Genomic DNA, 26,271 nt, shown 5'->3' with positions numbered 1-26,271 from the left:
ATCCATGGGGTTTTCATTCGCTGATTTTCGGAAGTAGATCACCATGCCTTTCTTCCGAAGTCTGTCTTAGTCTGAAGCTCTGCTGAAACCTGTTCAGCATTATAGCAACATGCAAGCCTCCACTGACAGATAGGTGGTGGCTGCCCATGAAGTGCGTTGGCTGGGAATGGAACTGGGTCTCCTGCATGGAGGGTGAGAAGTCTCCCACTGAACCACCACTGCCCCCGGGGTATAATTTACATACCATAAAACTCACCTGTTGTGAACGTACAATTCAGTGGTTTTTAGTGAATTTATAGAGTTGTGCTACCATCAACTCATTCCACTTTTAGAACATTTTCATAACCCCAACAAGTTTCTCCATGCCCTTTTGCAGTCAATCCCCGCTTCCATCCCCAGCCCCAGGCAATAACTTCTTTCTGTATCTATAGATTTGTCTTTTCTGAATGTTTCATATAAAAAGACTCCTACAATATGTAGACTTTTGTGTCTGGCTTCTTTCACTTAGCATAAGTTTCATGCATGTTATAGCATGTGTCAGTAGTTCATTCCTTTTTACTGCTGACTAGTATTCCATTGTATGGGTATGCCACGTTTTGTTTATCTGTTCACCTACTGATGGACATTTGGTTTCCAGAATTTGGCTATTACGTATAAAGCTGGAATGAACAATCACAAGTCTTTGTGGAACATATGTTTTCATTTCTCTTGGGTAGATACTTAGGTGTGCAGTTGCTGGGTTATATGGTAAGTTATGTTTAACTTTTTAAGAGATTGCCAAACTGTTTTTCAAAGTGGCTATATTGTTTCACATTCCTACCAGCAGTGTGAGGATTCCAGTTTCTCCACATTCTCGCTAATACCTGTTATTGTCTGTCTGATGATTATAGGTGTTCTAGATTATAGGGACTCATGGTTTTAATTTACATTTATCTAATGACTAATGATGTTGAACATCATTTTGTGTGCTTATTAGCTATTCATATGTCTGTCTTTGGTGAAATGTCTATTCAAATCTTTTGCTCATTTTTAATTGAGTTTGTCTTATTGAGTTGTAAAGTTCTTTATATACAGGTAGTCCCTGACTTATGATGGGGTTCTGTTCTGATGACTCTATTGTAAGTTGGTTCTGGTGTAAGTCGGATACTTCTTTTATTTAGTTTTAATTATTATTGCCTTTTATTATCAGTATCTTTATAAATCCAGTCTTTATTTGTCTTTGGAGGTTGGAAACATTACATATAAACTTACAGATATATTTTAATACATACATACTGTCATGGGTTGAATTGTGTCCCCCCAAAATATGCATCAGCTTGGTTAGGCCATGATTCCTAGTATTGTGTGGTTGTCCTCCATTTTGTGATTTTCCTATGTGTTATAAATCCTAATCTCTGCCTTTGGTTAATGAGGCAAGATTAGATTATATTAAAGAGGATTAAGGTGAGATGTAACACGCTTACCCAGGTCACATCCCTGATCAGTGTAAAGGGAGTTTCCCGGGTGTGTGGCCTGCACCACCTTTCATCTCTTGAGAGATAAAAGGAAAGAGAAGCAAGCAGAGAGAGGGGGACCTCATACCACCAAGAAAGCAGCGCCGGGAGCAGAGTGCATCCTTTGGACCCGGGGTTCCCGCGCAGAGAAGCTCTTAGTCCAGGGGAAGACTGATGACGAGGACCTTCCTCCACAGCCAACAGAGAAAGCCTTCCCCTGGAGCTGCCCTGAATTTGTACTTTTAGCCTACTAGAGACTGTGAGAGAATAAACTTTTGTTTGTTAAAGCCGTCCTCTTGTGGTATTTCTGTTACAGCAGCACTAGATGACTAAGACACATACATATGTAAAAAATACACAAATCATAAAAATTTACTATGATGATGAGAAGAGTTGGACAATGTTGGCATTTTGTCAGTTGCTGTAATAACTCCAGTTGTAGAAGTTATGGATCATCTGGATTACTCCTGGGAATGGGGATGGCATTTCTAGTCGGAAAATTAGTGAGAGTTGTCTGTATGGTCCTTTTCTTTTTTTCTTCATATATTTCATGGTAACATCTCAGTGCTTCCAGAATCTGCCTGTTGACTTTATCAAAGCAGTTTGGGTCCATGTTTTCAGGCAACTGAAGCCCCTGATTTAGTGTTGAAAACAATCTCTACAGCAGTGTTCTAAACAGTAAATCATAAAATTAAACATCTGAGAATTATAACATCAGCAAATTATGTGCTGTAACATTGTATGTAGTACATATTACTAACAATAACATGTTCCAAAAAAACAAAACCCCAGAACAGATGGTCATAAGTGCTGTTTGTCGTAACTTGAATACGTTGTAAGTCAGGGACTACCTGTATTCTGGATACAAGTCCTTTATCAGATATATGATTTACAAATACTCTCTCCCAGTTTGTGGTTTATCATTTTCTTAACATTGTCTTTTTTTATTGTGGTGAAAATAGATACAACAAAACATTCATCAGTTCAACAATTTCTACATTATAATTCAGTGACATTGATTACATTCTTCATGTTGTGCAAGCATTATCACTGTCCTTTCCAAATTATTCCACCACCATTAACTCAATGTCCCCTAAGAAAAAACTCCCCCTTTTCCTCGCACCCATGGTAATCATTAATAATCTTTGGTTTCTGTATATTTGCTTATTTCATATAAGTGAGATCATACAGTGTTTGTCCTTTTGCGGCTGACTTTTGCTTAGCATGATGTTTTCAAGGTTCAGCCATGTTGTAGCATGCATCAGGATTTCATTTCTCTTTGTGGCTGAGTAATATTCTATTGTCTGTATATACCACATTTTATTTATCCATTCATCTGTTGATGAACATTTAGGCTGTTTCTGCATTTTGGCTATTGTGAAAAGTGCTGCAGTGAACACTGGTGTATAGGTTTCTGTCTGCATTCCTGCTTTCACGTCTTCTGGGTATATACCCAAGTGTGGGATTGCTGGGTCATATGGTAGGTAAGTTCTGTGTTAAACTTTTTGAGGAACTGCCAAACTGTTTTCCGCAGAGGCTGTACCATTTTACATTCCTACCGGCAATGGATGAGGGTTTGTTTCTTTGCAACCTTCTCAACACCTGTTCTCCGTTTTCTTTCTTCTTCTTTTCTAATTGTTGCCATTCTAATGCGGGTGAGGAGGTGTCTCATTGTGGTTTTGATTTGCCTCTCTCTACCGGCTAATGATGCTGAAGATCTTTTCATGTGCTTGTTGGCCATCTGAATATCCTCTTTGGTGAAATGTCTATTCATGTCCTTTGCCCATTTTTTGATTTGGTCTTTTTGTTGTTGTAGAAGTTTTTGTGTGTGTGAGAATCATACTCTTTTTTTATTTTTGTAAAAATATATATAACACATTTGCCAATTCAACATCTTTCAAATGTACAATTTAGTGGTATCAGTGACATTAATCATGTTATGCAAACATCACCCATAATCGTTGTCAAAGTTCCCATCACCATAAACAGAAACTCACTGTTTCCTAAAACAGGGGACTCCCTGCTTCCCCCATTCTTCCTGCCCCTGGTAACTACTAATAAACACTGGTCTCTGTACATGTGTTATTTCCTGTAAATGAGATCATACAGTATTTGTCCTTTTGTGATTGACTTATTTCACTCAACATAATGTCTTCAGGGTTCAGTCACATTGTAGCATGTATCAGGACTTCATTTTTCTTTATGGCTAAGTAGTATTCCATTGAAGGTATTATCACACTTTATTTATCCATTCATCTGTTGATGGACATTTAGGTTGTTCCCACATTTGGCTATTGTGAACAGTGCTGCAGTGAAGATTGGGGCACATGTATCTGTTTGTGTTACTGCTTTCAAGTCTCTTGTATGTATATCTAAGAGGGAATTGCTGGGTCATATGGTAGTACTATGTTTAACTTTTTGAGAAACCGCCAAACTGTTCACTACAGCGGCTGTACCATTTTGATTCCCATCAGCAATGGATAAGGGTCCCAATTCCTCCACATGGTTGCCAACATTTTTTTTTTTTTTTTTAAATCGTAGCCATCCTAGTGGAAGTGAATTTGTATCTCGTGGTTTTGATTTGCATTGCTGTAATGGCTAATAACATCATTTTTTCATGTGCTGGTTGCCCATTTGAATATCGTGTTTGGTGAAATGTCTTTTCACATCTTTTACCCATTTTTTGATTGGGTTATTTATCTTTTCTCTTGTTAAGTTGTAGAAGTTTTATATATATTTTGGATATTAGACCTTATCAGATGTATGGTTCCCCAAAATTCTCTCCCAGTCTGTAGGTTGTCTTTTCTCTCTGTTGATAAAAGTCCTTTGATGAACAAAAGTGTTTAATTTTTATGCTGTCCCATTTTTATGCTGTGCTCGAGCTTTTGTTGTCATACCTGATAATCTATTGTTAAAAACTCGGTCCTGCAGCCACACCCTTATATTTTATTCTAAGGATTTTATGGTTTAGTTTTCACATTTAGGTTCTTGATCCATTTTGAACTGGTTTTTGTGTATGATGTGAGGCAGGCATCCTGATTTATTTTTTCTGCATGTGGAAATCCAATTTTTCCAGCATCATTTATTAAGAGACTCTCCCTTCCCCAGTGAATGGACTTAGCATTGTTGAAAATCTGTTGACCGTAGATGTATAGATGTGTTTCTGAACTCTCAATTCTATTCCATTGGTTTATATGTATATTATTAAACAAGTACCAGGCTGTTTTAATTACTGTGGCTCTATAATATGTTTTGAAATCAGTAAGTGTGAGTCCTCCTACTTTATTCTTTTTCTTCAAGATTGCTTTAGCTATATGGGACCCTTTGCCCTTCCATATAAATTTGAGCATAGGCTTTTACATATCTGCAAAGAAGGCTATTGGAATTTTTATCTTAATGGTGTATTTTGAAGAACAAAAGTTCTTAATTTTTTTTTTTACTGTGCTTTAGATGAAGGTCTACAGAGCAAATTAGTGTCTCATGAAATTTTTTTAATTTTGATGAAGTCTGATTTATTAATTTCTTTTTCCTTATGGATCATACTTTTGGTGTGAAATCTAAGAAATGTTTATCCAACCCAGGGTCACAAAGATTTTCTCCTGTGTTTTCTTCCAGAAGTTTTATAGTTTTAGCTCTTTCATTTAGGTCAGTGATCCGTTCTGAATTAATTTTTATGTATGGTGTGAGGGTCTAAAAATATAATTTTGCATATGAATATCCAATTGTCTCAGCACCATTTGCTGAGAAGACTCTCCTATTCCCCACTGAATTGCCTTGACTCCTTTGTCAAAAACCAATTGACCATAAAGGTAAGATAATTTATTTCTGGACTCTCAATTCTATTCTATATGCCTGTTTTTACACCAATAAAAATTTTGAAATCAGGTAGTCTGAGCCCTCCAAATTTTATTAAAATTGTTTTGGTTATTCTGGATCCTTTGCATTTCCACATAAATTTTAGGATAAGTTTGCCAATTTCTATTAAAATGCCTGCTGGGATTTTGATAGGGATTGCATTGAATTTGTAGATCAATTCTGGGAGAATTGCTGTATTATCATTGAATCTTTTAATCCATGAACATGGCCTGTCTCTTCATTTATAGTTTTCTCTAAGCAAAATTTTATAATTCTCAGTGTAAGTCGTCTTACATTCTTTTAAGACATTTATTCCTAAGTATTTTATTGTTGATGCTGTTGTGAATGAAACTGCTTTCTTAATTTCATTTTTGGATTGCTCCTTGGTACTATATAAAAAGACTACCAAGGTTTTTTTTTTTTTGGTTGTTTTTTTTTTTTTGTATATTGATCTTTGTAACCCTGAAACTGTTGAACGTGTTTATTAATTCTAGTGTTTTTTTTTTTTTCTTTAGTGGATTCCTCTTACAGGATCATGTCATCTGCAAATTAAGAGTTTATTCTTTCCTTTCTAATCTGGTAGCCTTTAAATTTTTACTTATTTAGCCTATTGCACTAGCTAGAACCTCCAGTACAGTGCTGAGTGGACATGGCAGAAGTGGACATCTTCATCGCCTTGTTCCTGATCTTAGGGGAAAAGCATTCAGTCTTTAGACCATTAAGTACAATGTTAGTTGAAGTTTTTCATAGATGCTCTTTAACAGGTTAAGCAAGTTCCCTTCCATTAATAATTTGTTGAGAATTTACATCTGGAATGACTATTAGATTTCATCAAATGCTTTTCTGCATCTGTTCAGATAATCATGTGATTTTTGTTCTTTATTAATATGATGTATTACATTAGTTGATTCTGGATGTTAAACTAACCTTATACTTCTGGGACAAATCCCACACAAATTATACACAAATCCCATGGTGTATAATTTTTTTTTTTTCCCATGTGTTGCTGGATTCAGTTTGCTAATGTTTGCTAAGGAGTTTTGCATCTATGTTCATAAGGGATATTGGTCTGTAGTTTTCTTGTGATGTCTGTTTGGCTTTTGTTATCAGGATAAAAATATTCCCTCCTGTTTTTTGAGTTTATGAAGGATTAGAATTATTTCTTCTTTAAATATTTGATAGAATTCACCAGGGGAGCCTTCTGGGACTGAGCTTTTCTTTGTGAGAAAATTAATTACTAATTTCTTTACTTATAGGTTTGTTCACATTTTCTGTTTCTTCTCTCTCAAGTAAGTTTTGGTAAGTTTGTGTCTTTCTAGGAATTTTTCCATTTTATCTAAGTTGTCTAATTTGAGGCATGAAGTTGATCGTAATACAGTTGTAATCCTTTTAATTTCTGTAGAGTTGCTGGTGATGTGCCCTCTTCCATTCCTGATTTTGGAAATTTGTGTCTTATTTCTTGTTTGTCAATTTTGTCGATCTTATCAAAGAACCAACTTTTAATTTTAAAATTTTTCTCTATTTTCTGTTTTCTATTAGTTTCTACTCGAATCTTCATTGTTTTCTTCATTGTGCTTGCTTTGGGTTTAGTTTGGTTTTCTTTTAGTTTCTTAAGGAGAAAGCTCAAGTTATTGATTGAGACCTATTATTGTTGAATCGACTATTTCTCCTTTCAATTCTGACCATTTTTGCTTAAAGTAGTTTGGGGCTCTGTTGTTAGGTGCTTATATATTTAGAAATTGTTATATCTTCCCGATGATGTTTTTATCACAATAAATGTATCTCTTTGTCTCTAGTGATATTTCATCTTAAATCTCTTTTTTCCAATATAAATACAGCCACTACAACTCTCTTATGGTTACTGTTTGTATGGTATATAGTTTTCTATACTTTTACTTTCAACCTATTTGTGTCTTTGAATCTAAAGTGTGTATCTTGTAGAGGGATATGGTTCCTTTTTTTTTTTTTTTTAATCCATACTTTTAGATTGGAGTGATTAGTCCTTTCACATTTAATGAAATTATTGATAAAGTTTTGTTCCTTTGTTCCTCCTTTACTGCCTTCTTTTGTGTTAAACAGTGTACCATTTTAAACTTTTTTATTTGCTATATATTTTTATTATTTTCTTAGTGGTTATTCTAGGGGTTACTTCACAATCTATTTGAGACAAATACTAAATTATGGTAAAATACAGAATCCTGGTTCCACTAGTGCTCCACTTCTCCTCCTTCCTTTGTGTGACTATCATATATATTACATTTATATATTATAAAGTCAGCAATACAGTGGCATAATTATTGTTCTATGCAATCTTATGTCTTTTAAAGAAGTTGAATACACACACACAGTCTTTTATATTTACCCATACAATTACCTTTTCCAGTACTCTTCATTTCTTTGTGTAGATTTATCATCTTGGATTATTTCTTTTTAGCCTGAGTGACTGCCTTCAATATTTCTTGTAAGGCAGATCTATTGGCAGTTAATTCTCTCAGTCCTATTTCTGGGAATATCTTTATTTCACCTTCATTTGTTTTCAGGATAGTTTTTCTTGATATAAAAACCCAAAACCCATTGCCATCGAGTTGATTCTGACTCATAGCAACCCTACAGGATCTGGTAGGTTTTTAGGTTGATAGTGTGTCAGTGAATTTATACTTGTTTTCTCTATCAATTTTGTATTAAGGCTTTTGTTGTTGTTAGTTGCCATTGAGTTGATTCTGACTCATGGCAAAGCCACGTGTGCTGAGTAGAACTGCTCTGTAGGGTTGTCAAGGCTGTTACCTTTGAGAAGCGGATGCCAGCCTTGTCTTCCGAGGTGCCTCTGGGTGGGTTTGAACTGCCAACCTTTCAGCTAGTAGTCAAGAGTTTAACGGTTTTTGCCACCCAGTGATTCCTTATGGATAAAGGATTCTTGGTTGACAGGTTTTTGTTGTTGTTGTTTGTTTTCTTGCAGCATTTTGAATATATCAGCCTACTGCCTTCTGGCTTTCATTGTTTCTGAAGAAAGTCAGCTGATACTTGTTTTTCCTCTTTTTGTGATAAGTTGTTTTTTTATCTTGCTGCTTTTAAGATTTTCTCTTTATCTTTCAACATTTTGGCTGTGAAGTGTCTGTAGATCATTGTGTTTATCCTACTTGGGGTTTATTGAACTGTTATATCTGCAGATTGTTTCCTGTCAAACTGGGGAAGTTTTTGGTCATTATTTCTTCAAATACTTTGTCCGCCCCTTTCTCTTCTCTCCTTCCAGGACTCCTACTACACATACCATATTTTTACGCAAATAACGTGCACCTCCTATGTTTGTTTGCCAACTGCGTCCTCCCCTGTGAGGTATTTTCATCATAAGCACCACTACGCCATTTTTTTTTACATGTTGCTGTAAAAAAAAAATTAGGTTAGCACGCTTATGAAAATACCTCATGGGAGGGAGGGCGGTTGGCAAACAAACATAGAAGGCGCGTGTTATTTGCGTAAAAATATGGTATACTGGTATGCCTGATATTGTTACACAGGTCTCTGAAGCTCTGTTCATTTTTCATTCTTCTCTCTCTTCTACAGATTGGATAATTTCAATCACTGTATCTCAAGTTTATGATTCTTCTGCTATCTCAAATCTACTGTTTAGTCCCTCTAGTGAAATTTTCGTTTCAGTAATTGTACTTTTCAACCCCAGAATTTCCTTCTTTTTAAAAAAAATTCTATTTTTTTGGCTGAGATTCTCTTCTTAAGTCATTGTCATCATACTTTAAGTCTTTAAACATGGTTTCTTTTAGTTCTTTGAACGTATTTATAATAGCTGATTTGAAGTCCTTCTCTGCTAAATTCAATATCAGGACTCAGAAAATTTTTGACTTTTTTTCCCTAAGTTATACATTTCTGTTTGTCTCACAAATTTTTTTGTTGAAAACTGGACTTTATATTGTACAATTATAGATCCTGATTTTTTCCCCTGAAGTTTCTTGTTGTCGCATATTTTTGGTTTGCTTAGTAACTTGACTGGACTAAATCTATGGAATCTGTTTCCCCTGCAGTGTGCAGACACTGATGTCTCTGTTCAGTTTTTTTTTTTTTTTTTTTTTTTAATTCTGCTCTTTAAGCCTAGCCTTCTAGGAGTCACCCTTGAACTTGCATCATCTAGTAGTCAGCCAATGATTTGGGAAGCTGTTGTGCTCGAATACCTGAGCTAGTAAGGCTTCTACCCTCTGCTGACAGATCTGTGTGTATGTGTGTTGGGGAGCATATTCAAAATTTAGGCACTTTTAAACTCTGCCCTGGCTTTTACTTTCTCCTGGGCCCTCTCGTATCTTGCTCACAGGTTTATCATCAGCTAGGGATATGTGGATATCTTGACTCTCTCTGAGCTGTCCCCTGTGGATGTGTGGACAAGCTTATTAAGGTCTTCTGTGGCTGCCTCATTTCCAGTCTCTGTTAAATTTCTGTCCAGCCTGCTGGTCTGTTGTTTGAGTCAACCAGGAATACAACCTTAGGCTAACTGGTCTTCCCTGTTTGTTTGCTACTGAAATCACTATTGTTAGTAACAATGGATTTTTTCCAAGTAGCCCCCTCCAGCAGCAAACATGCAGGTTTTCAGGGCTTGCTCTGCCCTAGTCCAAAAAAAACCAAACATGTTGCCTTTGGGTCCATTGCGACTCATAGCAACCCTGTAAGGACAGAGTAGAACTGTCCCATAGGGTTTCCAAGGAGCAGCTGCTGGATTCAAACTGCTGACCTTTGGTTAGCCACTCCGTAAAACTGTGAAAATTCAAGCTAGATTGGGGGATGGGAGCAGCCCTAGGTAAGACCATTACAGACTTTCAGTGTTCTTACCCAAAGTTCACTAGTTTTTAATGAGTAGCTGCTTCTCAATTTGGTGTATGACTGGTTGATTTCCAGAGACTAGAAATGCTTTTTGTCCAGTTCTATCACTGCTTTTTGGTAGAGGGTTTGCTATTCATTCCATCATATTGTGGGGGGCGGGGGGAGAACCCAAACCAAACCTATTGCTGTTGAGTTGATTCCAATTTATAGCAACCCTATAGGACAGAGTAGAACTGCCCCATAGACTTTCCAAAGCTATAAATTTTACAGAAGTAGACTGTTAGATCTTTCTCCCATGGAGCGGCTGGTAGGTTCAAACCACCACACTTTTGGTTCGCAGCTGAGTGCTTAACCACTGCGCCACCAGGGTTTCTTTACCGTATTGGAACCAAACCCATTGCCGTTGATTCTGACTCATAACGACCCTATAGGACAGAACAGAACTGCCCCATAAGGTTTCCAAGGAGCACCTGGTGGATTCGAACTGCCAACCTTTAGGTTAGCAGCCATAGCTCTTAACCACTATAACCAGGGCTTCCACTATATTGGAAGTCCCCCCTAAATCCTAAATCAGAAGATTTTTAATCCAAACTTCAATTCATCCATTATCCCAGATTAGAATCTTTTTAGAGCTGAAAGAGATCTGTTTTAGGGATTGTCTCATCCTGTCCTCTCATTTTATATTCCAAGGGAACGAAGACTCCAGAAGGCCCTTGGGCTGCTCAAGGCCCGACTGTGAGGGCGGCCATGCTTGGAGCTCAGCCTTCTGACGCAGCTGCATTGCCCCTCAGTGACACTCCTAGTGTCCATGGAGCAGCATGCCTAGAGATCATCTTTTCTAGATACTACCCTCACCAAGGGAATGGTTCTGTGACAACACCCTACAAGGAAAGTACTACTGAGTGATGAAAGATCCCTGATCTTGAGAACATATGTAAGCGGCAGGGCACAGAGAAACCTACATCTGAGAATTTGTTACTAAAGCCCAGCACTTGGTTCTTGTTAACTAGCTTAAGATAATTTTCAAAAAGCCCCACTGAGGTGCTTATTATTATACACATTTCACAAACAAGGAAGTCAGGAACTTGCCCAAAGACAACAGTAGTATATGAGGAGTATATGTTTGAACCCAGTTCAGGCTTATTCCAAAGTCTGTGCTCTTTTAAGTAGATACTAAAGTACTAATTAGTATGGACAAGAATTCTATTAGCTTTTCCCTAATCTGGGGCCTGGACTTTTATAGTGGTTTCTCTCTCCTCAACCCTTCCTATTCACTCTAGAAGGCCAATCACAGAATCAGAATTTTTGGATGAGGCCCATCAGTTAACCTTTCTGAGCTTTAGTCTATCCCATCCCCCTGCAGTTCCTAGTGGGCTGGGCCCAGTGGATGGTTGCCAGCCCTCTCAGGGCTGAGCCTCTGTTATCATTCTGTCCCTTAATTAACCACAGGGAATCCCATGTTGTGGAAAATTTTGCTTGATGAAATAATACATTTATGAAGACATCCTATTCTCATTTATTATTAACAACTGTCCATTTGAGCCTCTGGTGAGCATAAGGTGGCCAGTGCTACCTTCCCGGGTTGACAAAACCCCAGCCAACAGAAAGACAACGGCGTGGCAAGCCTTTGACACCTGACTGAGGCACAGGCAGGATTTTTAGAGTACTGAGACTAGCTGACCCATTATTTCTATACCCTCTGTGGGTAGCCTGGGTCTACTATACCAGGTGACTCCTCCAGCTTGGGGGCTACACACATGATGGAGCTGAGCCTGGACAAAGATTTCTTGGTGCCCAAGGCCATGCTCTTTTCTTTGAACCAGGCTGTTTTCTGAACCTCTATACACAGCCTTCCCATGTTCACAAAACCATCGCAGGCGTCCCACCCACTCTCCTCAGGACACACCCCTGCACCTTGGCTTGGCGTTTAAGACTCTTCATGACCTGACACCTGCTTGCTTTTTAGGTTTCACTGTTCACCACTCCAGCAAATGACAGCTCTGCTCTCACCCAACATTCCCAGGGTGACTTGAGTAACTTTGCAAATGCCACTGCCCTGGCCTGGGACATCTTGCCTTACTCTCCCAACAGGAAACCACCTCTCTGCCAAAAGGCCCTTAACTGTGTTTACCACTCACTTGGCCCTTAGTGCTCTCTGCCTCAGTGTGATCAGGTCAGGCCCAGGCTTTACCCTTTTTGTGCCCAGACCCTGAGCAACCACGCATTTGAATGAAGGTTTGCCTCCCCAGCTCAGCTCCTCCCAAGGCCTATCATCAAAGCCTGGCAGTGAGCCTTGCACATCAGGAGCGCAGGCAAGCTCCTCCCTGTGATGGACATCGAGCATTTGTGCCCATCACCATGTTCTTGTTTTGAGTTAGGGAAGGTGGGCCAGGTCTAGATCACAGAACCCTTGCTGTTCAGTCTTTTCCTGTTATCCCAAAGTATACCAGTGGGGGTTTAAATTTTTTTTTTTTTTAATTAAAGACTGGGGAAGGAAATGTGACTCCCCAGAAGAAAACACTATAAGTATCAGGCAACTTCCCACAAGAAAAGGCAGTATCATCACTTTTTCCATTAATCTTGCTGCCCTTCCTCAGAACCACCAACAGGTGCTGGCTGAGACTGCGGACGCTTAGGGTCCGTGCCATGCGATCTTGTTCTTGTCTGCCTGCCGAGTGGAGGGCCTCAACGCTGACCAGGATTCCCTGCTCATAGAGCGTGGCAGCTGCAGGCAAACAGCAGCAATCTCCCCACTGGATCCTGAATCACCCTTCCTGTTACATCTGGTTTAAGAGTGATTCAAATATTTTTTTTAATGTAACATTTTATTTCGTTTTAGAAAAAGTCACCCTTTGCTTTACCACATATTCCAAAGAGGGAGATGGACGTAGCACTGAGTTTCAGCAATCAGCAAAGGCCAGTAATTCCCTTCCTGACTTCCTTGTGGCCTGCACCTTTCTCTGTGGATCTTTAGGGATTGGGGTTTGTTCGTGCCTCAACCATGCGGGTTCATAGAGTGCCTTTTCAGGGAAACTGAGGTAGAGGTTAAAGGCACACAGTCCTGTCTCTTGCCCTAGTGCCTTCCTGTGCCCAAGGTCTGACTTCAAAAAGCATTAATAGCTAGTTAATGATGAAGAGAATCTAAAACCTTTCCATAAAATCTCTAATATCTAATGCCATTTGGTCCCAGTGTTAATTACTGAGCATATTAGAACCTTCTCAGTGTACTGCCTGCTGGGAAGGAGACTTCTGAGAGAGAACCGACTCGGGGCTTCAAAGGTTTTCAGGTGGCTTTCCTGCTCAGCACATGCTACTGGTGAGCCACGTTCCTTCTTCCTTGTGGCCTTTCTCGCGCCTGCCCTAAACCCAATCTCGGAAAAACAACAGAAATGACTCTCAGCTGTGGAGTTCCAGAGTATTGACAGCCTTGTGGCATTTTTACCTCAGTTCAGCCAGTAAGCCATGGCTGGCCGAGGCCAGCTTTTTACCACCTTCCCCTGCTCATTCTTATGTGAGTTCAAGAGACAAAGGGTAGGAACATGGTGCAGGGCCATGACGGGGCTCACCCACCACTGTGCCCCTACTCTCCTGCTGAGAGTGGAATGGATGAGGTGGCTGAGCATGGGCTGAAATGACAAACAGTGACTCTTCTACAAATGTGGAGGTTTATTTCAACAAAATGTGAAAAAAGTGCACCTGACTGAAGCTCCTTGCTCATCAGGGTCTGTGTCCATCGAATTCTCACCGAGACAAGTTGAAGGCTGCTTTGTGAACAAGTGAAGAGATAATATGGCAATCTCAGTTCGGGCGAGTCTTGGTCAATACATCATTTACACTCCTCCTGCCTCAGTAACCTTGCATGTGTAATGGGCTGTAGGACTATCAGATTGCTCCTGTTCTCTGGTGCTTTCTGACTTCTCCCTGTGAAAAATCCCTGTCCAGGGTAAGACCTAAAGTTGGGAAGGCTGGGGAGTAGGCATTAAAGGGTGTTGGAGAGGAAATGTCTTCATTTAATGTGTCATAATTTGGGGAGGGGGTAAAAAGAGTATAACCCATCCTGCCTCTGAAGAAATGTCAGCTCAAGTACAGGTGAAGACAGGCCAATTGAGAAGTGCAGGACTTCAGCTCACCTGTAGGGACGTGCCACTGTATTTATTACAGAAACATGCAGAGGAATAATCTGACCTAAGATTCATCCAGTTCTTACTGGGTAAGCAAGTAACCAGCAACAGTGGTGTTACTTCCTAGACTGAGAATTGTTCCCTGTTTTTCCCACCCTGCTTTGATGGTGCCAAACACTGCGCCTTCCATGGGGGCAGCCTGGCTGCAGCTCTGAGCTCCTGGGGGCAGTTGGTGATGTACCCAGCCACATGTGTCATCAGAACCATTTGCACATAAAGTGCCCACCTGCAATTCAGAACTGCTGAGAAGTCCAGCCAAGCCATCTACACAAACAGTTCCTGAAGGGGTGGTGGAGCTCTTTTCTTGTGTGTGAACTAGGGTTAAGGCTCAAAACTGTAGCTTGTACATAAGTACTCATACTTTTCATTCTAATGTCTTAATGATTCCCTCTGCGGTCATCAGTGACAAATGCAGTTAGCTGCACCGCAGGAACTGGGTGCTACCCCAGCCCTGACCCCCCGCCACTCTTGCTTTAGGAATACAGGTGGGTGAGCCAGTAAGCACTTTTCTAGAACGAACTGGTGGTTGAAAATAACTCTCTCCACTACCCCTGAGGAGGCCAGAAAGGGAGCAGTAAGCCTGGAAGACCACAGCACCATTACTGAGTTGTAGATATTCTTAAAGTCGTGTGGGTCCTCGGACGCGTCCCCACACCGGGGAGGGCGGGATGTCACCAGGGTTCCTTTCAGCAGCTGCAGGGAGACCTGCTGCACCTCTTGGCTGTGTACAGTCTGGGGAAGAGACAAGACCAAACAGGGCAGGAATGTCAGCTGCTCAGAGAGTTGGTCACACTTGCCTTGTAGAGAAAGATGAGTGACTCTGTAGACACCATGAGCCTCTTGTAACAATCTTCCAAGTCCCAGAAAGAGGCTATCTGGCCTGCTCTCCCTGTGGTATGAATAACTAGTTTCCACCAGCAACAGTACAGGGCAATTCCATTTGACTCTCCCCACCAACTCAGGCTATAGCAGTGCTTGTGGGGCCCCTGGCAAAGGGCTGGGGCCTCTCAGGTGCTGGTCTGGCGGCTGCCTGCCAGGTGCAACAGCCAGTCAAGCAGTGATGTCCAGGCCAGTGGCAGGTCAACCACCATTCCATCTAAGAGAATTTAACCCAAGGTTGAGGTCCTCTCAGTCAAGAATGACGACTTGGGTTTATTTTCTTCCTTCTGCTTCTTGGATCATGGTTTTACCCTCATCTTTGAGTTCCTGTGGAGCTTGTGGTAAATTTCATGCTCTAATTCCTTCCTAATGAACCAGTATCTCAGTGTGGTTTAACTGGGAGTGACTCCTTGCCAGTGTCTAGTGTGCTGGGCTGAATGTGGGGCTAAAGAAACAACTGACATGAGGCTTCCTCTGCTCCTCAGCACTGTGCTGGGCGGTCACCTCAGCCCCAGCCCTCCTCTGTTTGCCTGGAGCTGCAGGCTCATGGAGCTGGGGTGAGGCAGGGCTGCTGACTGCCTGGCAACTCCTCTCACTTCCCCATGATGGGACCAAGGGCTGTCAGGAGAGGACGGGCAGCCTGCTTTTGTGCAGTAAGACCTCACGGTACGTGCTTGTACCCTTCATTGTCTTCTCAGGTCCTGTGAGGGTAGACAGGGTGATAACTACAGCCAGGGTAATAAATACTGAATGGGATAGGTGTGACCAGTGAGCGGGAGTGATCTCATAGCCCAGTATATGTCATGCATAACCTGAACACATTCAAGGGGATGCAAAATGCCACTTTGATTCCAGAGGTGGGTCTCCTGTGCCTTCTCATTACATTGGTTTCAGTGGTAAAAGGCAGCTCTGGCCATTTCTCAGGAGGCAGGGCAGGGAGGGGACAGGAGGCTCTTCCTACGTTGAAGGGGAGTCCATCGTGGAAAGGATCCGTATGACTTCTGCTCGCTGAGTGGGTGAGATGTGTTGAGTCATGTGGACAATGGAATCCATGGCAACCTCTGGGTTGGCCTGTACCAAGCTGGAGAGGAAGAAGTGTCTAGATCAGCTAAGCTTAAGAATTATTGCCCAATAAACATGCTAACATAGTCCACTGCAGGTGCTTTAGTGACCATCTCATCTGAGTTGTATGCCTACGTTAAAAACATCCCCAGCATCAAAGCAGGTACAAGATAAACTCGAAACATCTTGCTATGCTAGAAAGCAGGATGAACTGTAACAACAAAACAGTGGGTACATGTGACAAAGACACAGGAGCCAGCTTAAAAGGGCTCCCACTGACCGAACCTGTGACAATTTGGACATCAAAATAATAAGGAATAATAATGAATTATAAATTATTGAAAAAACAGAAATTCATTCATCTGTATCAATAAATATATAAATGAATGGGGGAGAAGGGAGGCCTTCACTTACAGTAGAATTTGATGGTGACTAGGAACTGGAGGGAGTGCTAGAGTTTGAAAGTCACTTTGCAGTCATCACTGTCAAGACTGATCAGGCAAGAATCATCACTGGAAAACGTGACCCATCATACCCTGAACAGGTATGGTCCAAAAAAAGGATCATCAATGGATGCTAAATCCAGGGTGATATTTGCATGGTTTTAAAGTGTCTCCACGCACCCTCACCCCCAGCCCCGCCAGAAGAAAGAAACCAAACTAGCTGCTGTAGAGATGATTCTGACTCACAGCAACCCCATGTGTTGCAAAGTAACTATGCTCCATGAGTTTCCAGTGGCTGTGATCTTTCAGAAGTAGATCACCATGCCTTTCTTCCTAGGTGCCTCTGGGTGGATTCAAACCACCAGCCGTTCAATTAGTAGCTGAATGCGTAACTGTTTGCGCCACCCAGGGACTCTGAAGTGTCTCCCCACAGACTGTTCATTAGGTGCAGGAGGAAAAACAGTAATTATACAGACACAATCTTGACCAGGTGATTGAAATTAACATCATGAGGGGCAGATGAACATTATTTGCCCTCAGATGTGATAACCCTGAGAAGAGACACATCAGTTAATGTAATTCTAACTGGGAATGCATAACCTGAAGCTAATCCTGAGAAAGGAAGAATGTTCTATTAAAAAAGTATAGGAGTGGTAGGAGACTGTATAAAAATGGCAATTCATAAAAGACAAAGGAAGGCTGTCGAAATGTTCCAGATTAGAGAAAGCTAAAGAGACAGGACAACTAAACACAATATTTGACCTCAGAGGAACCTTTACTGAAGGGGGTAAAAGGATATTATTGAGTTAACTGACAACACTGGGATGCAAATGGTAGATTAGATAAAAGTTTGTATCGATGTTAAATTTACTAAAGTTGCTAATTTTATTGTGGTTATGTAAGAGAATATTCCTAGCCTTAGCAAATACACACTGATGCATTTAGAGGGGAAGGGCCATGATACATATAACTTACCCTTAAATGTTTCAGAAAAAGGAAAAAGTAATATATATGAGAGCACACTCACAAATGATAAAGCAAATGGAGCAAAATATGTAAACAGGTAAATCTGGATATGGATATACAGGGGGTGTTCTTTGAACTGTTTTTATTTTTGCCAACTTCTCTGTAAGTGAAATGTTTCCAAATAAAAAGTTAAAGAAGACTGGAGAGAAGACTCTAGAGGAACACAGCTGACACTTGCCTGGGAGGGTGGGAGCTAGTGTCCCAGAACTACCGCCCTCCCCTCCTCACAGAATCATTCATCCAGTTAGAGTATCTGTACTTTGAACTAACAGGTGGGTACAATGAACCCAGCCTTCATGTAGCCAAGATTACTAAGAGCCCCTGGGGACCAGCAACTGAGAAGTAATTGTGTTTCGGGGCTGTATTTTCATCTGAGGGTCAACTACATCAGTCTCAAACAGAAACAGAGCACAAAGTTTCCAAGGCATCATCATCTCCTGGTTCTTAAACTTTTTGTCCCAAAGAAGTTAACCCCACTTCTCCTATCGAGGGGTTCGCCCACTCTGCTGGTCTTACCTGCGGATCTGCTTGAGGACATAGTCTCTGCTGATATACTTGATGTTTTCCTCTATCACTGAGCGAACACCATCTTCCTCTGTCAGCTGTTTCTCCAACCATTCCACCAGCTCTTTATTATTGTCCCAAACATAGGCCTGCAAAAAGATGACTCATGGTCAAACACCAGGGCACAGGCCAGCCCTGGACACCCAGATTGTTCAGCAACTGGAAAGTTCACTCCAAAAGCTTGCTCACTGTACAAAAGTTGTTCAGGATTCTCCTTTACTGTTGGCAGAAATAGTAGAAAGAGGAAACAAGCCCCAAGACAGGAGAGTACTTATTCCCCCTCTCCTTCTTTTGATACAAGATGCAAATTCAAAGCATTCTCTTGGGCTCTCCAGAGGGCATCAATGCTCACACTCTTACTTGGGTACTATTAGACTCTAGATGTCTCCCTATTTTACAGAGGCTAAAAGAATTCAGTAACTGGACAGATCTGAGAGAAAGTTAAAAGCCCAAATTATTTAGTAAAGTGCTGACTGGGGGTAAAGGGGTGTTTATTTGGCGTTTCTGAAATGAAAGGTATATTTCCCAAGGAACTGAGACACAATTCCTAAGGTGTAAGTCTATAGTTCCAGCCAGGCGTGGTGGATGAGCTGCCTCGAGTTTCCTGGACGGCCTCAGCCCATCAGCTGTAGAAGTCTTCTGAAATATATGGCCTGCTGTCTTTCAGCAAGGCACCTAGAAGGGATTGATGTGAGGAAGTCTTGCCACCAGGGTAGAGCCACCAAGTCAGAAACCTAACCCCCATTTTATTATCTATGAGAGTATTCAAAAGGGTCAAGATGTCTATAACCCTGAAAGTCTCAACAAACCACCTCTCGCCTCCTTTTTTCAAGATCATTTAGCTGAGTATTTCCTAGGTAGTTGACTACATAATAATTCAGGAGTGTGTTAGAAGCCTAATAGCCTTCTCCTTGCTCTCTTCTCCTCTCATTTTCTTTACAAATCATTTAGGAATCGTTTTGTTAATGGTTTCCAGAAAACCAAGTACCACCATTAGGGCTCATTCATATTTATGTCATTTTGTTTGGGTAATTAAACACAAAGCTCGTCCTTTAAAGGTATGCTATCCTTCTCTGTTATCACTAACGAAGTCAAAGTCAGAATGACAATGAGTTTGGTGCTGTAATTTAATAGGTGGGTGCATTAGGGACTCTCAGAGGCTTTGAAGCTTGAGATGTGGCTACATGAAACCTGTATATGAGCAATAGTGCAAAAGCTATAGCTGTAACTACAGGGCTTGCAAAGGCACAGAGGAAACGTTTTCATCACAGTCTTCAAGAGGTATCAAGCAATAAGGAACTGAGCGTTGGGCTGTTTTCTGACTTTCTATTTCATGCCTTTAAAAAATAATGGTTTCTTTCAGACCCTCACTTTCCCATCTCTAACTCAACTGGCAAGTTAGCTGGGATGTGACTGGTTATTATATGTCATTTCACTGATTTCCACATTCCTAAAAATCCTTGAGGCGTCCTTCACATTTGAGAACAGCCCCAAGATTAAGATCAGCAATGCACCCTTTCTAGCTCTTGTCTATTTCTTTTTCTGGCCCCAGATTTGCCGGTCTCTGTTTTAATCACTGATTTAAAAAAATCAGACCTCTAGTTAGGGTGGTGTGGCCAAGACAGTGCAAGCCTTTCCACTGCTCTGCGCCTTCGCGCAGGACTAATGGCATCTCTAAAGCTAAAAGGCAGGAAGTGTTTTGTTTCTAAGGAAAAGGTGGCACCACATCTCCCTATGAATGGAGGTGGGAGGAGGTAGCAAAGCTTTCCCTATAAGATGGCTGGTTGAACTCTTGCGTCTGTCCCAGCTTGCTGCACACCCCACATGTGGATGGATGCACGGCCCTACTAACAGCCACTGCCACTTGAACCCTACACTGCCATTTCCTCCATTACTGGTAATTTAGACTTCTGACCAGATGCTTGAGGACCTCCATACGTGCTCCCTACTGAGAAGGATTTCAGGGGAGGAAAAAATAAAATAATGAATGCTTCTTGGGTTTCGGAATAGGAAAAAAACAAAACAAAACCTAGATTTACCCCAGAATCCCAAAGCCTTTAGTTTAGGAGAATATTTAATACTCTTATTAATCATTTTTAATCCGTTTGCTTTTAATTAAGAAACAGCATGATGCTTTCCTATCACCATATGCCAGGGAGCAGATTAATTGTGGCTTAAGATAACTCTCCTTGATTGGTGTAATGTATTAGCTAACGAGATGCCTGCTTCTAACGACGCTCAGACACTACTCTGGAAAGCCACTAGAGAAAACTCTCCTGCCTCCCCTCCTGCAGCCACGGAGTATGCTAGGTGTTGAAACGACACATAAACCAAGTTTCCAGACAGGAGGAGAGCAACACATTCCAAGTTTTAGAGTTGTTCTAGAGTCTCCCTTTTGAAAACATGGGCCCTATACAGGAAAGATAAGCTGTTCACTCAAGGTACAACCACCAAACCGAAAGCCCAGTCAAGTTTAGATCACAGCCCAGAGCACACAGCACCAAGACAAAGGGGCCATTTAAGTCCTAATCAGTTGCATTTTCAGCAATAATAAATAAACACAAGCACCCACAGGTTTTTCTCACCAGAACTGGAAGGGTTTAACATACTGCTGTGAGCTAATTTCCTCCACCTGGAAAAGCAAGGCTCCCTTCCACTGGGTTAGGGAGTCTACAGTTCCTTGTTTGCCCTCCGGAACAGAGTTGTGTGCAAGACTCATCATTCTCGCCATCCAGAAGGGTGGGCCAACCCCATTCCCAGAAAAAAACAAAGCCACTATCCTTAAAGCAATAAAATATGCCTGATTATTTCCAGTGTGGATTTTAAGCAAGTGTGAAATGCTGTGTTGCTAACCTCATGACAGGCCTGGGCCCATGTCACCTGCCTGTCATTCATCCTAACCAGAATGTTTTAATACCAATAAAATATCAATAATTAAACATCACAACAGTGGCCTTACAATACATTTATTCAGCAGACACTGTATCTCTCTCTCGGCGTTAGCAGATAAGCATCTCAGGCACTACTCAGCCTCACTAACTGTATGTTATAATTAGTCTATCTTACAAAATCTAAGTGACCTGTTTGGAAATTTTCATTTCTAACATATTGAATAACTGAAACCCTCCTTAGTCAATGGTACAGCAGTGCCAGGGAGTGACGAGGAAACAATATGATGGATGTGCGCCCTGATTACCACATCCTACAAGTAAGTTTACTTCCTGAGCTACCTGGACACACCTCCAGCTGGGGAGGGTCCTTCCACTTCTGACTTTCTAGATTTCTAGGAGCCATGTAGCCCAATGAGGGGCAAGGGTGGGGTGGCACACATATCTAGGAGTATATGCATACTTTAGAAAGACATTTTCAATATACCTACACCTACAAGGTTAAGACCTACCAACTGAAGCCCAGGAAGGAATGTGATTTCTTCACAGGCTTTGAGCAAGGTTAACAGCACAACAGCAAAAAGCCATGTGGGCTAGGTGTGAGCCACCCCAGCATCAGCCAGTAGCCCACACTTGGCCAAGCAATGCTTTCCAGGTTTTGCCTCACCTCTTCCCTTCCTGGCCCTAAATAAGTTTGATGCATGAGACTAACCCATGGGCAGCTTGAGGCCAGGCTATGGGAACAATGGAAATCAAAACAACCCTATCAATGAGGCTTTTTCCTCTAGCATCCTCACAAGGGCCTCCACTGACCATTCATTTCATTTGGAAGTCCAGAATGAGAGCAAATGAATAGCCTATCTGGATAGTAAGAATGTATGATGGCATTCTAGGTTGTCTGGTACGTTAACAGCAAACCGAATCAAAGAACCTTACTGAGCATCTACTGTGCTCATGGAACCAACCCCCACTCCCCGCCCCAAGCTCACTAAGTTACACATTTTTGCTCTTAGCATAGTATGTTGTTCTTGTTTCACCTTCTAACATGCTATGCTGAAGAGAGGAAACTGCTTGCGAGTGTCTACTGAGTGCCAGGCATTGTGCTCCATACTTTACTTATCACATTATTTAACACTCACTGAGCCCTATGAAATAAATACCCGCATTTACACTTGAGGAAATGGAGGCTTAAATGATGTGGTCATGTCAGTAAACAGCAAAGCTGGAATCCAAAAAAGTCTGAGAGATTACAAAACTGACTTTCTTTTCATTGCTCCTTGTGGGTTCCAGTTTCAGCTTCTACTTTTGGAGCTTGGGAAAAATCAATTAGCCTGTTTGAAAAATGATACAAACACCATATACCTCAAACTGTGGATCTCAGAATAAAAAGAAAAAAACACGCCTAGGAAACAAATGTGTGCCATGTTCTTATGATCCAGTTTAAACCAGTTCTTGTTTTTGCAGGGAGCCGTAGTGATGATTTTCTTCTGCCTGCAGTGAAACTATGAACCATAAACCCTACTATTTCCTACAACAGGACTGTCCCGGTGGAGTCAAGCAGAATCCCATAACTCACTGTAACAGATACCTCTAAGGGAAACAAAAGAATTACATTGCTCAGTTATACCACCACAATGTCTTCAAAATTTCTGTCCTGGAATCTCTTTTTTCAGAGTCAAGATAAAAACAAAACAAATTTATCTGGGAAAAAAAGAATACACAGCATGGCTAAGAGACAGCTGTCACTGTCTTTCACTACCAGTAACCACAATAAGGATCAGAGGGTCACTTCTTAGTGCAAAGCAAAGGTCTAGACTCAGCCAGTCTCTGCACTTGAGAGACACAGCACACAGTATGTATCACTGCTTAAAGAACCAAAAAAAAAAGTGATGGCTTTACGCCATTCCGAGGCACCAAACAGATCCTGTGGCAGTCCTTCAGAGGCAGCAGAGACTGCTTTTTAACACTGCAACACTTTATTCTCTCAAGGACGATGCAGATTTTATCACCCCCCCCAACCCCCACCCTATAGTAAACTAGGTCCTGCTGAGCCTGCAGAACATGGAAGGAGGTTTCAGAGCCTCATGCCCTGACATCACAGGATCATCGGTCCTCACTTTCTCTCCTCGGCGGTCCTCTTAGGCTGAGAGCTGGGGAGAGAGCTGCCTTTTGTAGACAGAAGCAAGGGAAATAGCCTCAATTCTTCAGTGTGGTTGGTTCCCGGTGCCTTTAGGCAGTCTCCTCCGATACATCTGTACTTGATCTCAGGCCTGGCATCTGTGCACATATAGGCAACTGTTCTCTCCATAGATAAGATGGCCAATGACCTATTTCTTCAGACACACTGTCTCCCTGGGAGCAGGACGCTAAGAAGCCACTGAAGGGGCCTTCTCTACTCTCACTTCACGCTCACTTCTCCTCTTCCTCTGCCCACTGGGGCCGTGCACGTCCATTAGTGACTAACGTGGTGGGAAGGCAGTACAGGCCTTTCCCGGCCACACACCACCCCCCAACCCCAGCTGACCTAGCCGGCCACTCTGAACTGGAGAACAACCTCTTATTTTACGCTTGCGTGACTTTCAGTGCCAGCTGCCACTAGCCACTGACAAAATTGTCTCACTCAATTATGATGCCACACACTGACCTTAACCTGCACCAAATGTTGCATAAGGCTGAGCTCCCCCACTGCACATCTGAAATATTTATCCAAAGAAACTTTTCAGTCGTAAAGAAACGGGTAGACTTAACACAAAGGTGAATCTTAGACGCACCCATTCACTGGCTTTCAAACTGATGGCAAATCTTGGCATTCCTTCCTGAGAACAGAAGAGACTTCAGGCAACACTTGCCAGGAAGAGGCTGGAGCCCCCCCTTCATGGGTCAGGACCCTTCATGCCACTTCCGGCCATCCAGCCCATCAGTTCTCTAATCTGTTGTTGTTGTGTGCCATCAAGTCGATTCTGACTCACAGCGACCCTAAAGGACAGAGCAGAGCTGCCCCATAAGGTTCCCAAGGAGCAGCTGGTGGATTCCATCTACCGAACTTTGGGTTAGCAGCCTGAGCTCTTAACCACTTTGCCCCCCGGGCTCCACTCTAACCTAGCAGTCACCAAATTGCAGAAAAGTAGACAAAAATATTCTGAGCACATACTGCCAATATTCCAACTAAATGTATACATGATTCATTTTTAATCCATATACTACTAATAAAGCTTAATTTTTCTTTTTCTTAGTTAAAAAAAATATTTTCTTTGCAAACTCCCATTGATTGTGGATGCCATTCTTCTTGCTACACCAGAAGCTGGTGCCCTTGCTACCTCGTCCTGGCCTCAGACCTGCCCATCTCTTACCTGGATGTGACAGCACCAGGAAAACCATCTCATAGGGGTCACTGCTCCAAGGTATGTGCACTCACCCTGATCACCCCAGATTCAGTTTCCCACGTGCAGGGTAGACACTCCTTCTAGCTTTGATTTGAAATGAGAAAATCTTTAGTTCTATTCATCACATCTCCTGCTAGGCTTCCTGCTTCTGTCCCCTTCAGTTCCACCCTCCACACAGTGCCCAAGAGGTCTTTCTAGAACACAGATCAGACCATGTCACTCTGCTGATTAAAATACCTCAGTGGCTTCCCACGGACCTCAGGACAAAGTCAAAACTCCTTGACACGGCTTACACAGCCCTGCATGACTGGGCCCTGCTCACATCTTCTTACCCGGCACCCAACCTTTGAGCCATATTTGCAGCTCGTTGGGTGCATGATACTCTTGCTCTCAGGCCTTGGGACGTGCTGTCTCCCCTCACTCCAACCTCTTCACCTGGTTAATTCCTACTTTGTTTCAGGTCTCTGCTGAGACATCACTTCCTCCAGAATTCCTCCCAGACTCTCCTTTCCCCTTCCCAAAGAGCGGGTCTGGTGTCCTTTCCCTGTGTTCCACGATGTCCAGGTTTGCATTGTTAGGATTGACCTCACTGTCACACGTGACCTCTTGACTTCTCTGTCTCCCTTCTAGATGGTGAGTGCTGTGTGCACAGGGCCTGCCTGTTCCACTGCCATAACCCCAGGGCCTAATGGAGTGTCTGACATGTAACAAGTGTTTTAAAAAAGGTTTGCTGAATAATCTGGTAAACTACAAAAAATGCCCTACCACTTCTTCTAACAAGATGTCCTGACATGTTACGTGGGGCGTAAGGTTGTGTGGGGGGAAGTAGGGCTCAGGCCTATATGCTTCCCTTCCACTCCAATCGCCTAGAGGCTTGGATTCTCGGACAGTAGGTCAGGTGGGGTGAGGAGCACAGCACAGAGGCTGGGTGCCCCACCTACCTTCACGGTTCCTTCTACCTCCACAAACCAGCGCCTCAACATGGCCTGGATCTGGCCATCAGTCAGCTCAGGGTTGGCATTGTGGATTTTCTTCTTGACCAGGTCCTCCAGCAGGAGACGCCTCAGCCGCCAGTAGAAGAAGGTACGGGATGTTTTCCAGTCCAGGATGTCCTACGTGAAGACAAGAATAAGATGAGTCATCCCAGCCCTAATCCCTGCTCAGTCCACAGGGATTCTCATAGGGACAAAAACCTGCTCTCCAGTTAGGCCCCTCAGAGACTCAAGAGCTGGCTTCAAGCACCTCCAGACTTATCATCAGTTCAGAACTGCCACCCCCATGCCCTACCAACAGAGCTGACTGCAGCACCTGACTAATGCCAACCACACACATGGCTGAGATGTTCTGGGGAAAAGCCTGTGACTTCCCAGATAACCAGAGTGAGTAACTGGTTTTGAGCAGACTGCTCAAACGACTTGAACGTAGATCAAATGTGAATTAGCTGCTGCTGGAACTTTGACAGTGTAATAATAATCTACAGCCTGAAAACCACCTGGGAAGCTGCTGCCAATGAAGTCACATGGGACTCAGTTTCCCACCAGTAAAATGGAGCTTGCCTACTGAGGAGTCTATGGAAACCTAAATCATAAATTGTTTTAGGATGATAATGGATAGAAAAAAGGGGGAAACTCTCTCAGGAAACTTGAAAGTGATTGGATCTGCACAAGCTGTTTTCG

The 26,271-nt window shown here is 42.1% G+C and overlaps 1 protein-coding gene across 5 annotated transcripts in view; it reads right to left on the bottom strand.

The window, feature by feature from the left end:
• Window positions 1-12,637: 12,637 nt before the first annotated feature.
• The window catches only part of ACACA (acetyl-CoA carboxylase alpha), a 302,953-nt gene continuing 289,319 nt past the window's right edge, over window positions 12,638-26,271 (bottom strand). For 3 of the 5 annotated variants that reach the window (XM_023732666.1, XM_023732667.1, XM_023732668.1), the window contains 2 exons: window positions 25,537-25,707; window positions 17,183-18,413 (listed from right to left, as the gene is read on the bottom strand). In XM_023732666.1, coding sequence (XP_023588434.1) covers window positions 18,273-18,413; window positions 25,537-25,707 — 312 coding nt within the window. In that variant the 3' untranslated portion in view covers window positions 17,183-18,272. Of the gene's footprint in view, window positions 16,311-17,182; window positions 18,414-25,536; window positions 25,708-26,271 lie in introns of those variants that run through there. The other 2 variants (XM_004377834.3, XM_023732669.1) reach the window with 2 other exon arrangements.

This window comes from Trichechus manatus, unplaced genomic scaffold (assembly GCF_000243295.1).
Source record: "Trichechus manatus latirostris isolate Lorelei unplaced genomic scaffold, TriManLat1.0 scaffold00054, whole genome shotgun sequence".
Lineage (NCBI taxonomy): Eukaryota > Metazoa > Chordata > Mammalia > Sirenia > Trichechidae > Trichechus > Trichechus manatus.
This window is presented reverse-complemented; position numbering and strand designations above follow the sequence as displayed.